This window comes from Elgaria multicarinata, chromosome 3, assembly GCF_023053635.1.
Source record: "Elgaria multicarinata webbii isolate HBS135686 ecotype San Diego chromosome 3, rElgMul1.1.pri, whole genome shotgun sequence".
Lineage (NCBI taxonomy): Eukaryota > Metazoa > Chordata > Lepidosauria > Squamata > Anguidae > Elgaria > Elgaria multicarinata.
Genome location: NC_086173.1, coordinates 38,016,884 through 38,033,497, shown reverse-complemented (window position 1 = coordinate 38,033,497; position 16,614 = coordinate 38,016,884). Strand labels below are relative to the sequence as shown.

The following is a 16,614-nucleotide window of genomic DNA, read 5'->3' as shown; positions in this document are numbered from 1 at the left end:
GGATTGCCCATTAGTCTCTGTATTCTGGGGTTGGGGGGAATCTTCCATGAGGCTGGACTCATCACTAACCAAACCGTTATACTCTATCCTATCAATCTATGATGAGGTGGCACTAGATCTTATCCAGAAAGACCTCATAATACACCTGATGACAGTGGCAAGACTCATTATAGCCAAACGCTGGAGATCCCTGGATGGATATTTATTCGAGATCTGGCTTGCACAGCTCTGGGACTTAGTTCTTATGGACAAATTAACAAATGAAATCCGGAACTATAGAAACAACACAACCACCAACACTTTTTTTAAAAACCTTGGTTTACTTTTATTTCTTATGTGGTTACAAAGGAACATGGATATCAGCCTCCAGCCACGCATGGAGAACTCTGAAACACTACTTTTATTTAACTGGCAGGAGAGTTCTTATGTCACTGTAAAATTTCTTTTGTCTGAACTATCCATATTCTTCAGTGGTACTCCCATCGGAGGGGGAGGGAGAGGAAGTTGTTTATCTGTATTGTTTCTACCTAAAATAATAAAATATATTTTTTAAAAAAGGTCTGCATTCTCAAAGTCTGCATTCTCAAGGAACAAATGCACATGTGCCATAAGGCGCAAAGGGTACAAAGGTGTAAAATTACACCATAGCTCAGTGGCAGAGCACTGAGCACATTCAATCCGCAGTAACTTCAGGTAGGCGTGGGAAAAACCCCTGGGGAATCATTGCTGCCAGCCAGTGTTGAAAATACTGGGGTAGATGGACCAATGGTTTGACTCTGTATAAGGCAGCTTTCTATGTTCTTATGTCTCTTAAAAGAACTCAGAAGCGGCAGCCCAATACTTTCCCAGTCAACTCTTCCAAGTTCTTAAAAAAGAGATATGCAGCGAATTGGACATGGTGCCTATGTCTTTCCCACCTGACAGCTGTGTACAGCCCTGAATGGCCCACAGAGCAGGGAAGCTGGACGTCTCAATACCCCCTTCCTATTTGACTTTCGATTCCAGAAGCCAGGAGAGACCACGGCTATCACTTCATATCAAGGCACTCAGCCTCCAGGATATATTCAGGCACCCCAGCCAATGTGGCTGTTCATCCCATTCTTACCTTTTGGGCAGAGTCCCTCACACTGTTCGCATATCTTCTGGCCATTTTTTTCTACCTCCATTTTGTTATTAGGGCAGGTCCGGACACACGAGCTTCGATCCACCACAAAATTATCTGCAGAAGGGGTGAGATAACGGAGGAAGAATTAAAATAAAAGTAACTAGTAGCCGGAAACACTTGGTCTGCCTCTAGGTATGTGAGAAGTGACGAGGATGCTTGGGTTTAGCATTCAAAGAGAGGGCTGGTTAACAACTAAACATTGGAAAACTGCAGGACTTAACAATGAAATTTTGGTACAAGGAGCTGTGGCAGAGAGCCACTGCAGAAAAATTGATGTACCGAGTGAAATTAGCTAATATCTGATTCTTATAAAATATGGCATGATTTTCTTTCATATACAAATCAGGGATTTCAGCTATTGTGACTCTCACTCATCCTGGGAACAGTCAGAATATTTTTTAAAAAAATGTTTGGGCCCAAGATCAAAACAATAAAGAAAAAAAAATAGTCTGTCAAAATTAGGGGAATATCCAATTAGATACTCAGTATCATCAACAGGAGGAACATATAGCATGCACATGAGCACGCACACACACATGTGCACACACAGAGATGAAAGGGGTTAGGAAGCTGCATATCCATCCCTTATCAAACTTCTGAGACTCCCCTAAGATGACTCACCTCATATTGGGATATATGGGATCTCAGCTGCTGAGTTATCTCCCTATACCTGCCTGAGAGCCAATTCAAAAATTATACACCCTACACATGTTGACTTATGAAAACTAATTCTGTATGGTGGCTCTTAACCATGTGCACCAGCCAAATCTTGTGGTGTCTCCGTGCCAACATGCACATTCCAGGCAGGTGTTGCTGTGAGGATACTCCGTACAATTGGGCCAGCGCAAATGGTTAAGAGGATTACCAACATTACGGACCTCTTCATGGAGTTCTGCAGAAGAGGCAACCTGGAGTAGCTTCCATAAAAGTGGATCATAATGGTTGCATTGGCCCTTAGAAAGGGTGACACAATAGCCCCCACTTCGGTGGGTGAAAGACAGCTACTTCCTGATCACTATAACCACTCCCAAGGACTTACGTGGGCAGTTTTTGACGCAGAAGCCACCATACTGGTATTTGACGTCAGGATTGGGCTCCAGCTGGAAGCTATTGGTGTTGTAGATCAAAGGCCGGGGGCAGCGTGTTTCACAGGCCCCGCTGTCATTGAAGTGCAGGCAGGCCTAGGATTGAAGAAAGGGTGTCGTACAAAGATGGATGAGACTTTGGCCCCCATTGCTCCAGGCCAAGAGCCCAAACACTACGTCCTAATCAAAGTGTCCCCCAATCCCGACAGCACATGCAAATCTCACGGAGACCCAGCCTGAGGGAGCCCAGTGGGAAACAATGGGCTCCCTCAGCAGCACTCACATCGTCCCTGGTATCCCACTGAAAAGTGGGACTGCAGGAAGATGCTGAAGCAGAAGGGCAGTGAAAAAAGGGATTTACACTCTGGAAAACCTAAAGGTCAGGGGCTGGGTGTGTGTGGCATGACCTTACAAAGATAAGTCAATAGTATGATGGTGCTTGGCTGGCAGGTTGTGGGGACAATAGAAGAGAGGGCAGATATGCAGGACAGAGCACTGAGGCAGAGCCAGCATGGCGCGCCTCGTAAATACAAGCTTTCCTGATGGAGGGGAGTATTGAGGATCCCGGCATAACTATTGTAGTAATATTGAGAGACTTCTGTAAGAACTGAGGTGCCAGAGACTATGAGGCCCAACATGGGTCCTTCCCAGGCGGCCAGATCCCCGACACACAAACATACAGGTCCAGACATTCATAGCACTCCCACACCCCTACCCCCAGGGCCATCTACCGTCAACTGCCCCTTGGGAAGGAGAGAGGCGGGTGAAGAAAGCTTCAGAGTCTCCCTCAGCTGGACCTGCCCCACCCTTTCCAGGAGAGAAAGGCAGGCAAGGAAGAACTCAGAGCCTGCTCTACTCGGACTTCCAAACCACACACCCCACAGGCCCATCTACCATCATCCGTTCTGTGGGATGGATTCCATGAGAAGGACGGAGGTAGATGAGGGTGATACCAGACTCTTCCTCCTGTCCCAGCTAGACTCTACCTGCCCCCAGGGACATCTTCCACCAATTGCCCAGTGGGAAGGATCCGGACGATTGCTTTCATAATTTGTTTGTATCGTTTATTGTGCTTTTATTATTTTTATGCTACTTATAAGCTCCCTTGGTAAGATTTGTAACCTGAGAGGTGGCATATAAATAATCGCAACTAATACATAAAACAGAATTCTTCCTCCATCCCCACCACCAGCCACATTTCCACCGCTTCCTCCTTGACACAGCCCAGCCATCCAAATTCTACCCCAGGAAAGCAGGAAACTGAGGCCTGTTTACGTACAAAGCACTCCGTCTTGAGAGAGCCAGTGCAGCCCCCTGCGCATTCGTCATGGCAGCATTCGTTGGGGTTGGGGCCAAAGCAGCGTCCGTTGCACTGGGGAGCACAGATGGACTTGCTCACTGTGGCAGAGGGAGAAAAAGGATTGGGGAGAAGCCGTCAGTGTCTTCCGCCACTCTAAACCTCAGTTCCTTCCTTCCTTCTCTAGATCTGCTCTCAGAACCTTGGACACGTAGCACAAACTTATTTAATGTGGATTATTATCCCTAAACGCAGGACCTTTCCACATGATCATGAAGAGTGTAAACCAAGTGCATTTCATTCTTAGCTTGATGCTCCCTCTCCCATAATATTAGAACCCAATGGGGTCAACCCATGAATCTGATTGGTGGGAGATTCTGGAGAGACAAAAGGAAGTCCTTCTTCATACAGTGCACAGCTAAATCATGGAATTCACTACCACAAGATGTAGTGTTGGCCACCAGTTGTGGCTGCAATCCTATCCGGGGGTCAAGCCCATTGAACACAAGGAGGCATACTTCCGCGCAGACGTGTATAGGATCATACTGTCAGTGTGCTAAAAGCTGCACAGTTTAGAGGCCTATTTGTATACACAGAATTAGAAAAGTAAAAGAGCTGGAAAAGCATGGATTCTCCTCCTGCCCTTCGCACATCACTTTCAATGCATGTGAAATGAGCAGAGCAAGCGGGATAATCCACACAAGTGATTCTGAGTCATTCAATATGCACTTGCCTGCACCCTAAGATCATTTTTAGTGGTCCTTCTGCGGGAGCCCTTGCCAAAGGAAGTGAGGCGGATGGCTACCAAGAAGAGGGGCTTTTCTGCTGTGGCACCCTGGTTGAGAAATGAGCTTCCCACAGAGGTTCACCTGATGCCTGTGTTGTTCTCTTTCTAGTGCCAGGTGAAGACCTCCTTATTTCCCCAGGCATTTTAGTCTTTTAGTTCCGTTGTTTTAAATCTGTTAATGTATTTTAATTCTCTGCATGGCTGCGAAGTTTTATTTTGGTTTTTATTTTATACTGTAGTTTTAAACTTTTAATTTTTCCACAATGTATTTTAAGTTATATTTTGTGGTTTAATTGTTGTGAACCTCCCAGAGAGCTTCAGCTATTGGGCAGTATAGAAATGTAATAAATAAATTTCATATCTATATCTCCCGATAGCAGAAGCTCTGGGCAGTTTACATCAATTGATATAAATACAACAGCATTACAATAAATAAATTCATGTGGACTAAAAGACTGGCCTCTAGTATATGGAGCTCCCCGGTTTTGGGAACATCTTTTGACTTTTACTAATCAAGACTGCATGGGCTTGTAGCCAGATCATACAAACAGAGATGTGCTTTGCCCGATCATTTTCAGGCACAGTGGCTTAAATAAGCCAACAAATCACATACAACCCTAATACAGTCCATGGGTTCTGGTGATTTGTTGATCATGCCAACAACCAACCCTCAATGGGTTTGAACAACACAACAACCTATGAGCAGGGATTGAGTTATAGAACAGGAGCCCATGAGTGTCTGGCAAGGGCCTCAAACAGCAATGGCTTATTTAAGCCAACATGATTGAAAATGATCATGCGAACTCATCCAAAGTCTTTTCTCCATTTCCCCCTTCACTGTAGCATTTTCTGCTCTCTAACCTCTACATTACCGGTTTGGTTGTTAGAGGAACAGTTATATTATTTATATATTGCATTTATATCCTTCCTTTTTTCCTCCTTAAGGAACCCAAGGTGGAGTACATTATCCTCCTCCTCTCCATTTTATCCTCACAACAACAACACTGTGAGGTAGATTGAACGGAGTGTCTGTGACTGGCCCAAAATCACCCAGTGAGCTTCCATGGCTGAGTGGGGACTAGAACCTGGATCTCCCAACTCCCAGTCCAACACTCTAACTGTTACACTACACAGTTACATATCACCTGCTCTAAGCATACAGAGAGATCCATCAAAATAGCTATCGCATCTTTCCTTTTTGAACATGGAATCAGAGTCATCCATCATCATCATCATCATCATCATCATCATCATCATCATCATCATCATCATCTATTACATTTGTACACCGCCCCATAGCTGAAGCTCCCTGGGTGGTTTACATGCCCAGTCTCTGTTCTTGTTCTTAAAAGGCCCTAAGAAGAGCTGAGTCCCAGCTTCTCACCCAAGGACCAGTGGTGCAGTGAAGCCAAGGCTTGCAGGGATACAATGCTGGCACTTTTTTTTTTATCAGCAGGGATGCTGGTATCATCTGCCACCCCCTTAAACTTCCCTGTCTCCTCTGAGTTTAGCTGCAATCCTCACACCAGGTGGAGGAAAAGCAATTTCCTCATGCCACAATGTTGTAATGCAAAGGATTTTGCAGTGGCTTGGCTCTGAAAGGGCAATTAAGACTCATCAGCTTTACAAAAGACCTATTCTTGGTGGAGATAAATAAATAAATCCACTAGAACTGGTTTGTTGATATGGATCAAGGGGGTGCCTGAATGTTTGGACTCTCCTTGGCGGCGAGGCTGTGGGGACTGTCATGATGAGGCCCTGCACTTCAAAATTCACCACTACAAAGCACTCTACCTGAATTAGGGCTAGAGACACTGTAATACTTACATTTTTGACAGTCTTTGGGACCGGGACCCCAGCAGCGCCCATGGCAGTTCTCATGGCACGGAGAACCTACACAGGGAGGGGGGAAAGTACAGTATCAGCCATCTAAACCAGAGATCATGATGTGGTGGGTCAACGTAAGTTTATTAATACATGAGGCATGTGGGACTACTTCCCATGGGATTTTCTTGGAATATGAAGGCAAATATCTTTGGATCTCTTTAACCACTTTAGAATGGTCATATGGGGGCAATCTGATCCCATCTGATCTAGCGGAGTTCAAGTTATTCTTTCACTACATCATTCCAAATAAATCTGTCACTAAACTTCCATATTACATCCATTCATAAATAAAATATTAACGAAGACCTATCAACATCCAGTCAAATAGCCCCTAATAGAAAATAAGGAGGCACTGAATCCTGAACATTCCTGTTCCAATACAAATTAAAAGGACCCATTTTTTCCATAAAAGATCTATTTACTAAACATTATTCTCTGCTTCTAATCATATTAGTTAATTTAATCACAGAGGCCATATATCAAACTCTCACACACCAATCATCAATTGTTGATACAGTTGAACTTTGACCAAGGAAACCAGTATTGTGCAGTAATCCTGCCTCTGCCATGAATCTCTTGCAGTAGCCTGGTGGGAATCTACACTGATGTTATTCTAACGTTTTGATTGGGTTACTGTGACGCATAGCATCACGTGACCCTGGGTCTCCAACGTTGCAAATGAGTTGTACTTACAAGTTCTATTTCTTAGTTCCAGTGTGGCTACAGATTCATGTGCCTCGTTCTACCGGTAATTCTCCTCTCCCTTTCTCAGAGCTGCTGGGTTTGCTCCGCCCACTTCCTGTTCTCCTTCCTTCCCCCGTTTGCTATCTTATCTGCTACAGCAGATAAATCACACCAGCGTTATACTGTGCAATCACTGACAATTGCATGCAAAGGACTCAGAAGTTTTCCACCTTAGAATCTGCTTTGATTGTGAAGTAGTCCCATGCATCCAGCCTGAATTGTGCTCCTTTTGCAAAAGATTCGCCCGAGCCGCTGCTGTGGGCGCAGGAGCAGGATTTTAAACAAATGCTTACATCTGCATAAGCTTTATAGATAGACACCAAAATTGGCACAGTAATTCAAATACCAAATTTGAATCAAATTGGGTCATTGGTTGATTTTTTATGATTTTTTTTAACATTTCCCCCCTCTTTGCAAAGGAGCTGAGGAGCGCTCAAAGGATTGCTGTAGCTCCGTGCAGGAAAATTAACAAGGGTCCAAAGTCCAAAACTCATGACCAGAGGGGCTTAAATGGGGCTGCTGCTAAAACTTTTCAATTTGGTCTCCCATCCAAATCCTGGCCAGACCCAGCCCTGCTTAACTTCAGCAAAGTGGCTGGCTCCTACACATTCAGGCAATTCCCTGGGACTTGTGTTAAGATGTTTTGGGAGGAGATTTGTGTGTGCTTATGACTATTGCCCTGTCCTGCTCTGCTCTGCTGGCTAGGAATGAGGCAGGCAGTGGGCAGAGCAAACCCAGCAGCTCTCACAGAAGAGGGAGAACAACGGAAGGATGGAACAATGTGCCCTGAAGTTCCGTTGCAGCGAAACGTAAGTCACGCTAGTGTGTCCCATGATACAGAGAACCGATACAGAGAACCACGTTAGAAAGGGACACTAGCAACGTTATAAGACTAGTGTAGATGCGGCCCTGGAGTAATTCATTGCCTATCAGACAATCCTCCTTCCCAGGATTGTTGTGAAGTAAAATAGAATAGCCTCATGTTCACTGAATCAACCAATAGGCAGGCAATGTGATACGCATGATGTAGCACTCCAAAAATGAAACAAAGAACCACAAGTAGCGCTTTCCAGTTATAAATATATATTTTTTTAATTCTAAAATTTAAAATGTTACAGTTCTAAATTTTTTTGTGAAACATTTCGGTACAAAACCCCAACTTCAGTCATCAGCTTCATGTACATTGCCATGAAGACTGAGGGCATAGTTTGAAGGCACATGTTACAGTCATCTTGCTGAAGCTAAGCAGGTCTAGGCCTAGTCAATGCCTGGATTGAAGTCACCCTGGGAACCCCATATACAACGCCCTGAACTCCAGAGAGGGAGGAAGCAGCAGCCGGGCACCTCTCCACCGTGCCTGGGTCCAGCTCCAGCTGAGGGGCCCCTCCTTCCTGCTACCAACTGTCACTGCAGAGGCCACCAGTGAGGGAGGAAGCAGCAGCCAGGCCCCTCTCCATCGTGCCTGAGTCCAGCTCCAGCTGAGAGCCCCCTCCCTCCTGCTACCAACTGTCTCTGCAGAGGCCACCAGTGAGGGAGGAAGCAGCAGCCAGGCACCTCTCCATCATGCCTGAGTCCAGCTCCAGCTGAGAGCCCCCTCCCTCCTGCTACCAACTGTCTCTGCAGAGGCCACCAGTGAGGGAGGAAGCAGCAGCCAGACCCCTCTCCATCGTGCCTGAGTCCAGCTCCAGCTGAGAGCCCCCTCCCTCCTGCTACCAACTGTCTCTGCAGAGGCCACCAGTGAGGGAGGAAGCAGCAGCCAGGCACCTCTCCACCGTGCCTGGGTCCAGCTCCAGCTCAGAGCCCCCTCCCTCCTGCTGTCAACTGTAACTGCTGAACTTTGCAACTAAGATTGTAGTGCCTGAATTTGCTTTCCTTTCCCCCCTCCTCTTCCTCCCTCCCAATCCCCTTTCCTTTTGTGTCATGTCTTTTAGATTGTAAGCCTGTGGGCAGGGACTGTCAAGAAATGCTTTTGTAAGCCGCCGTGAGAGCCTTTTTTGGCATAAAAATCCTTAAATAAATAAATAAATATAAATGTACCAGGGAAAAGAAAATTGAAGAAATGGTTCCATGAATCTGGCAGCTGCCTCTGAAGAGCCCCAAAATGGAGACTCTTCCAAGCTGATGGGGCATAATAAAAAGAAGGAAAGAATTTGGAAGGAGAGAATGGGACACAGGCATGTATAGCATAGATGCCATTTTCCATATGCAGAGAGAGGCAGCACCTAGTACCCAAACAAACCCCATGCTCCAACCTTAGAAACCTACACCTTTAGGGGAGATCATGGCCTTTAAAGCTTCCTGTGAAATTGCTAGGTAATGAGAACCTTAATCTTGCATTAAGGATTCGGATAGTAAGATAAGAACATAAGACGTTATGTGTTTTCAGTATTATTTTATGGAGTGGAGGCTTGGACACCTAAGTAAAACAATTTGAGAAAAATCAATTTTTTAAAAATGTGGATATGCCGACGCATGTTGAAGATATCATGGACTGACCGAGTAACAAATGAAGACATAATAATACATAGGGTAAGCAAACAAACAGAATCAATAACTACCACCCAAAGAAGAAAGTTACAATATCTTGGTCATACTATCCGAAGAGAAAAATACACCATTCTCCAACTTATTATATGAGGGGAAATTGAAGGAAAAAGATCAGTGGGAAGAAGACAAACATCATGGTTAAAGAACTTGAGGGTTTGGTATAGCTGTACTTCTATACAATTATGTAGAGCAGTGACATCAAAAACAAAATGGCTGTAATTATAGCTAACCTCCGATAGGAGAAGACATCTTAAGAAAAAGTGCAAATGTACAGCACCAAAAGGCCAGTCCTAGAGGAATGCAAGCACAGGCACACTCACACCTTACTATTAGCTGATACTCACATTTCATCCCATTGTCGTGGACCACTGCTTGGAATCGTGAGTCTCGGATGATGTCTCCCCAGTCAATAGTGTTCACGTGACAGAGCCGCACGTTCCTCGAAATGTAGACGCCTCCAGACAGGATTTCTGAAAAGCAAAAGAGACAGCTGTGACCACCTTCCCTCCTTAAGATGAGAGAAGTCCAAAGATTTGTGGCGAGCAACAACCATCATGCTGAGCCTTGAGATCATCTCAGGAATTCTGAATCCCATTCTCATGTTTTCTTGTGGAAATTTCCAGAGGGCAAGGCTGTTAGGAGCATTCCCACTGACACTCAAGCCCTTTTCAGACATTATATGAACTCACAGGGAGAAGGGGAAATGGAGTGGGCACATCCAACCTGCATGTATTGATTGGAAGGTCTCAAAAAGCCCCTGTGGATACAGCTGTCTATAGGACTCTGTGTGTGTGTCAGGGATGCTGAAACTTGAGCCCACGGGTGTAAACTGCCCCCCCCCCCCGAAGCTCTGCATCCAGCCTGGTCTCCAAGTCCTGTCTCCTGGAGGAATCCCCGCTGCTATGTTCATTCTCACATCCGAGAGAACAGTGGGTACGTGGGCAGGGGACTTGACTAGCTCTAGGATGAGTGGGTGCTCTTCCCAGCGCTTGCTGTGGCTTCGCATTGCAGGCATCATGGGGACGATGCTCATTGCGCAAAGCCAAGGACTTGGCCAGCACTTGGAGGAGAGGCTGATCCTCCCAGCCCTGGTTATGATGTGAAATGCTAGGGGAAGCACACATGCACTGAACCAACATCTTTGGCTCTTAGAGCCAGCTGCTTAACAGACTGAGTTTCCGCCAGACTTGTGAATCTTCACCAACACAGGGCTTGTTCTCACGTACTCATGGCTTGAGGCCAAGATCTCTCTGTGCATGCTTCAGGGCTCAGAGGCCTCTGCAGGCGTAGAAAGGAATATAGATAATATCAAACTCCTACAAGTAGCTGGCAGTAGGAAGTTTCTAGAATGAGTAGGCCTGGTTTAAATTTAATTCTTTGTTTACTTTTTTTTTACCTTTGTGTTTGTTGGTTTGATCAGATTGATGCTTTCATATGTTCCTGACTCTGGTGTCTGTTGACCATGTTTCTGTTTACCTTTGCTTGCTCTAATCCATTAACTCTCCAGATCCTCTGGTTTATTTGCCTTGATTACCCAGATGGAGCTCTAATCCTGCAAAGATTGTCATGGGGCTTACAGCTGACAAAGCATTTCCCAAATTTCCATAGCATCACTATCCTTGCTGCTCCACCACCACTTGGCCCTGCCTTCCTATTCCTTGCCAATTCCACAATTCTTCCCACAACAACACTTACATTCTACACAACCTTGATACAACAACTTCTTTTATGGAAGGAACACAGCACTTCTGCATTCTAATATAGGTCTAGGTATACTGTTAGCGGCTTGAAAATACATTCTCAGTACTAATAGCAGCCACGGCATGCCAGGGGCACTTTCCTACAACAGGGAATGTTGCCCAGGTAATTCTGAAAACCCATCACGTCTCCCCAGCCAAGTGTTGTTCTGTCAGCCAACAGAAAGATCAAGCGATGGGAAAGCTGATAGACAGGTGTTGTCTCTTGGTGCCACAGTAGCTTAACAACAACATCAATATCAACCAAACAGGTTGGTTGGGGCAGGAACCTACAACATGCAGAGACCTGTTCTTGGTTGTCTGCCTTCCTCTTTAACTCTGCTGACATGAGCCCCAGGGACTCTCATTTCTCACACAGCTTTCAGGGTTGCCCCCTCTAGTCATTCAGGAAGGTTTCAAACTCAGCCAACCAGCAGTACTAAGCTGAAACATATAGGGGCCCTGTGCAAAATCAGACTTGGCCCACCCACCTCTTCTCTAACCCATATCCTCACATATATCCTCTGTCTGGATTCAGACAATACAGACCAACACAGAGGTAGCACCTACCTGTTGTGATCCAGTGAAGAGAGTTCAGTTTGGACCTTGGGTTCAAATCCCTGTTCTAGCCACAAACCCAATGGCCCCCAAAGAACCTTGAGCTAAACAATGGCGTGTGTGCGCCTATCCACCAATCCACTGATGAACAGTCAGCTTTGATAGTGCTGATCCACCTGTTCAGGGGTAAACAGGATGGGACTGGATTCTTTTGCAAAGGGTTGATCAGCACCGAGGCTGATCACACTGAACATCGGCTAGGGCAGGGAGTGGGTAGATCTCCAGATGTTTTGGACTTCAATTCCCAGCAGTGCTGACCACCAGCCACCGTGGCAGGGCTTCCTTGGAGGTGAAATACAAACTATCTAGAGATCTACCTTCTGCCCATCCCTGGGCTGTGGTATGCATGTACAGACCCAATCCAGCATAGATCCTCTTGTGTGCAGCCCTTGGTGCTGTGTGCAGATTTGTATCCGGTGCAGTCCTAGTAGGAGTTGATCCAGTGTGAAGAACCATGAGCAGAAGTTTCTCTCTGTATATAAATCACTCTTGCTATACTGAGCCATTTGCCTAAACTCATGGAGACACTTTGGAGACACACATTTTCCTTTTCAACATTGAAGTGTTCACTAGGAGACTCTCAGGAGATAAGCAGTAAGTTTGTCTACTATGTAAATTATGAACCACCCTGGTGAAGTCTGCCTGTCCACACTTTAAAATCAGAAGCACAAGCCCTTTTTGCTTGCCCACCATTAAGAGCAGTTAAGTGGACAAGTACACGAGAGAGAGCCTTTTCTACAGTGGCCCCACATCTCTGGAGTGGGTTATCATTGGGGTCCATCAGACTCCATCACTGCAAGCTTTTAGGAATTCCCTGAAGACTTTTTTTCTCTGGCCTTTTCCGGATTATGTTTTATTGGACTGTTCTGGGTCTTTAGCTACAATTGTATTTTAGATTTTAGTACTGTCTAGGCCAAATGTTTTATTGCTGGTGTTTCTTAACTTAATGAATTTTTTGTTGTTTTATCACTGGATGGGTTCCCCCCCCCCACACTGCATGGGATTTTATTGTGTAAACCACCTTGGGAGGGCTCTGCCCTGATTATTTTTTTAAATAAATAAAATCAGCATCATAATTAATCCAGCAGTACAACTGACTAAATCGGAGTCTTCTTTGGATTTGGTCCCAAAACTGAAGAGGAAGTCAAGTCTAGTTGATGAGAAAATGGGTCAAAGCACAGGCACTATATTGTGACAATGGGTTCTGGAAAGTAAGTGAGATTTAGGCTGAAGGAATCTTCCAGAAATGCCTTTCAGAGACGTGCTTTACAATGTCTGAAACAGGGCTTGTGGTTTTTTGGTCTGTCTGACTAGTCAATGAAGAACACAAAAGGGCCCTTGCTGTGTCAGAGGCATGTGGTTTATTCGGGGCATTGGAAATACTCATTGAATCCCTTGGCCTGCTCTGCTCTGCTCTGCTCTGCTCGTCTACCTGGTTGTCTACAGCATTGATAGACCAGCCTGGACTGCATAATCTACACAACCAGGTTCCCAACGTCATTATTAAGACATCCTGGGTGCAAAGCTATATGCCTTTTCTGGAAGAATTCCTGCCATTCCAAATTGCACAATGCAGACAAACCAAAACTGCAGGCAACTGCACTGCAGGACTGCCCCCCTGGGCAGCCATTAACAGACCTGGCATAACTGCTGACTTTCAAACTGTAAGCATGACAATAGAGCACCCTCAAGTCTGCTATTCCAAGCCCCAAGCAAGGCAAACATTCACCACTGCAAATTTTCCTTCCTTTTCAGCCTATCCCCAAATGCAACTGCTTCTCAGGTAGAACACAGGTACGTAATAGTAACTGTGGACGGGAATTAAGAAAAGTTCACATGCATAATTGCAGCAGTGTGGAAGGTGTGAATTTCAGAACCCAGCATTTGCTTAGCCAGGTGTCATCAGCCCAGGCTGCAAAACAGTTGCCAACATCCCTTCCCTTGGGAGATAATCCCAGCAGTCTTTCATAATAGAATTTTTTTTAAAAAAAAATTGTTGTCATAAGTGAGACGTGGGATGAGCTCTGGCAATTGTATCTCACAGCCAATTCAGTTGGTGCAGGTTTCCCTGACAGACCTGCTTCCTGTGGTCCTAAACTGTACCCGCCCGCCCTGGGCCAGGTATGCCATTTCCTCAGCTACTTCCATTATCTCCACTCTAATTGGAGTTGACCTTGAACAGGGGTTCCACCCCAAGTGTTTATGAGTCTAACCTGTTGTATAACTTCAGGCCTGGCCAGTTACAGGACAGAGTGGTATGACTGGTCTATAAACCTACTTCTTGGAACTGATAAAGTGGCAGTTATGTTAATCCTGAGAGCTAATTGGCTAAGTGGTTCCATAAATTCTTTCAGTTGATTGGACTTTCACCCACAAATCTCCAGATCAGAGGGCAAAGATGTTCACTCTGATACAATCAGAAGTTCAGAGGCTTAGCAATAGGAAGAGTAGAGGGACAGGTTGCCAGTTAGAATCTTTGGCCCAGTGGCTGATGGGAGATAAACAAAGATGTTTTCTGTTCTCGTTGTGAAGCTGTCATTTTATTAGGGTTGCCACCACGGACTGGACGCACCAAACTCTCTCTGAGACACTGTGAATTGTGCTAGCTGGATAATGGTATATAAAGACAGCTTGTCACATTCTACTCTTGAAACAGTGAAAGCTTATTTTTCCCAGGGTTCTATGTAATCTACAGTTCTGTACAAGCAGAGAGAGGGAAATGGAATTTTATACTGGGGCTAGAATAAAAAGGCGCTGATGTTCCGAGAACAGGGCACTGAAGCCTCAGCCCCCGACTACGCAAAATCCTTCGGAGCTCCCTTGTAGATTTAGGCCTTTTCAGTTTTAAGGGTTAACCATGACAGTTGAGATTCTCATAGGGCCGCCATGTGTGTTCTCAAAAGTCCTGTCATCTTAATCTGTGTTCAGGCGTTCCATGTTTGGATAAAGCAAATGCGTGAGGAAAAGGAGCACTCAGGTCCTGCCCCTCTCTCTTGTCAGTCTGTATGTGGTCGTTGAGGGCAACAGTCTGAAGAGGGGAGCCTCTTGTATCCATGGAGGTTTTCCATGCAAGCCAGAATGCTGAAAAACTCACATTCTGGCTCTCATGGAGAGCCTCCGCAGATAGAAGAGGGTCCCTCTTCAGTGTCGCCCTCCATGCGTTGAGGGTGACAAACGTGACAAGGGAGAGGGGCTGCTTGTTTTATCCACATATAGAGTGCCTGAATAGCGCTTGAGCATGTGCAGACCACCTTTCTCTTCTGATTAGAATCAGCTTGAGAATGATTAATATAAAAGTATGTAAATGCCACCTCTGAAGGGCAGCTTCCTTCCTTTCTTTCTTTCTTTCTTTCTTTCTTTCTTTCTTTCTTTCTTTCGAAACTCAACTTTTGACATTACATCATCCTAGTCTGGTAACTGATCAGAAGGATGAAATCCTGGCCATTTAGGAACCTTAGGCTCAGGAATGTGCCGGAGCTACAGTTAGAAGATGAATTCCAAGATCCAAGAGATCACAGCCAAGTAGTCACCCAGATGCTCTGCCTAAAGAGTTCATCCTGTCAGGCAGCTCCATAAAATCAGGTTGTTGTTCAATGTAGAGATGAACCATTCAAGATCTGTTTTGATCTGTAGCCAATGGCTGAATGTTGCTACTGAAGTATGAAAGAGCCTTAGATCAAGACTGGGACTCTGTGGCCACCATTTCAAACCCCTAGACTCATTCAATATAGCTGAAAGACTAATACATTTAATATTTGCTTTAAAAATAGACAGTTCAAAATCCCTCCAGCACGTTATACCCTTGATACAAAACCCTACGGGTCTAATTATGCTTCCTTTCATCCTTCTGTTCCCCTTCCCTACAAAATATAACAGGTGCCAAGGCAACTACCCAAAAGTCACAAGTGAGAGCACGTCTGCATACTGTAATTGTTACAGCTTCCATCAATGAATCCTATGAACTGTAGGTGAAGGGGCGAAGTATTCTCCAGTACAGAACCATGCTCATTACAAAACCACCCAGGGAGCTTCGGCTATTGGGTGGTATAAAAATGGTATAAATAAATAAATACATAAATAAATAAATAAATAAATAAAATGCACAGAGTTCCCTGGGGAGGAGCAACCCATAATATTTAAATGTTGTAAGCATATCGTGTAGATATGCCCTTACATACTACTAGGTTAATGGGAAAGAGGTTCTTCCTTAATTTTGAGGAACTGAAGCTGCTAGTTTGTTCTGAATAAAGTTCAGAAGTCAACTGCACAGATTACAATTTGCAAAGCTTTGTTTCTTAAACTTTTTTTCATCATAATAACTTTGTCTTGAAAATATTCCAACCTTCAGAGCAGCGGTCATGCGATTATCCCATTTGTCCTCACAACAATCAATCGGGTTAAGTAGGAGTGACTTGAGAAATATTGATCAGCCCAAAGTCACCCAGTGAACTTCATGGTTGAGCAGGAATCTGAACCAGGTTCTACTGATCCATGTTCAACACTAACCACTACTCTGCACTGGACTAACACTCAATCCCCTACAACACAGGTCTTTTACTAAAAAATAAGGGCTTGAATCTCTACCAGTAAATCTCTGCTTCCAGATGTGTTGATCACAATGGCCACCATCCCCACCCATCATGGTAATGCTGGTTTGGGATAATGGGAATTGTAGTCCAATACACCTGGAAGGCATTGGGTTTGGGGAGGCTGAAATAAATCATATTGCCACATATACTAAGATCCTT

At 44.9% G+C, this 16,614-nt stretch overlaps 1 protein-coding gene across 1 annotated transcript in view; it reads right to left on the bottom strand.

The window, feature by feature from the left end:
* The window catches only part of ERBB3 (erb-b2 receptor tyrosine kinase 3), an 89,637-nt gene that overhangs the window by 26,987 nt on the left and 46,036 nt on the right, over positions 1–16,614 (bottom strand). The window contains exons 4-8 of the mRNA XM_063119983.1: positions 9,857–9,982; positions 6,162–6,227; positions 3,530–3,648; positions 2,205–2,346; positions 1,106–1,219 (exon numbers count right to left, since the gene is read on the bottom strand). Coding sequence (XP_062976053.1) covers positions 1,106–1,219; positions 2,205–2,346; positions 3,530–3,648; positions 6,162–6,227; positions 9,857–9,982 — 567 coding nt within the window. The remainder of the gene's footprint in view (positions 1–1,105; positions 1,220–2,204; positions 2,347–3,529; positions 3,649–6,161; positions 6,228–9,856; positions 9,983–16,614) is intronic.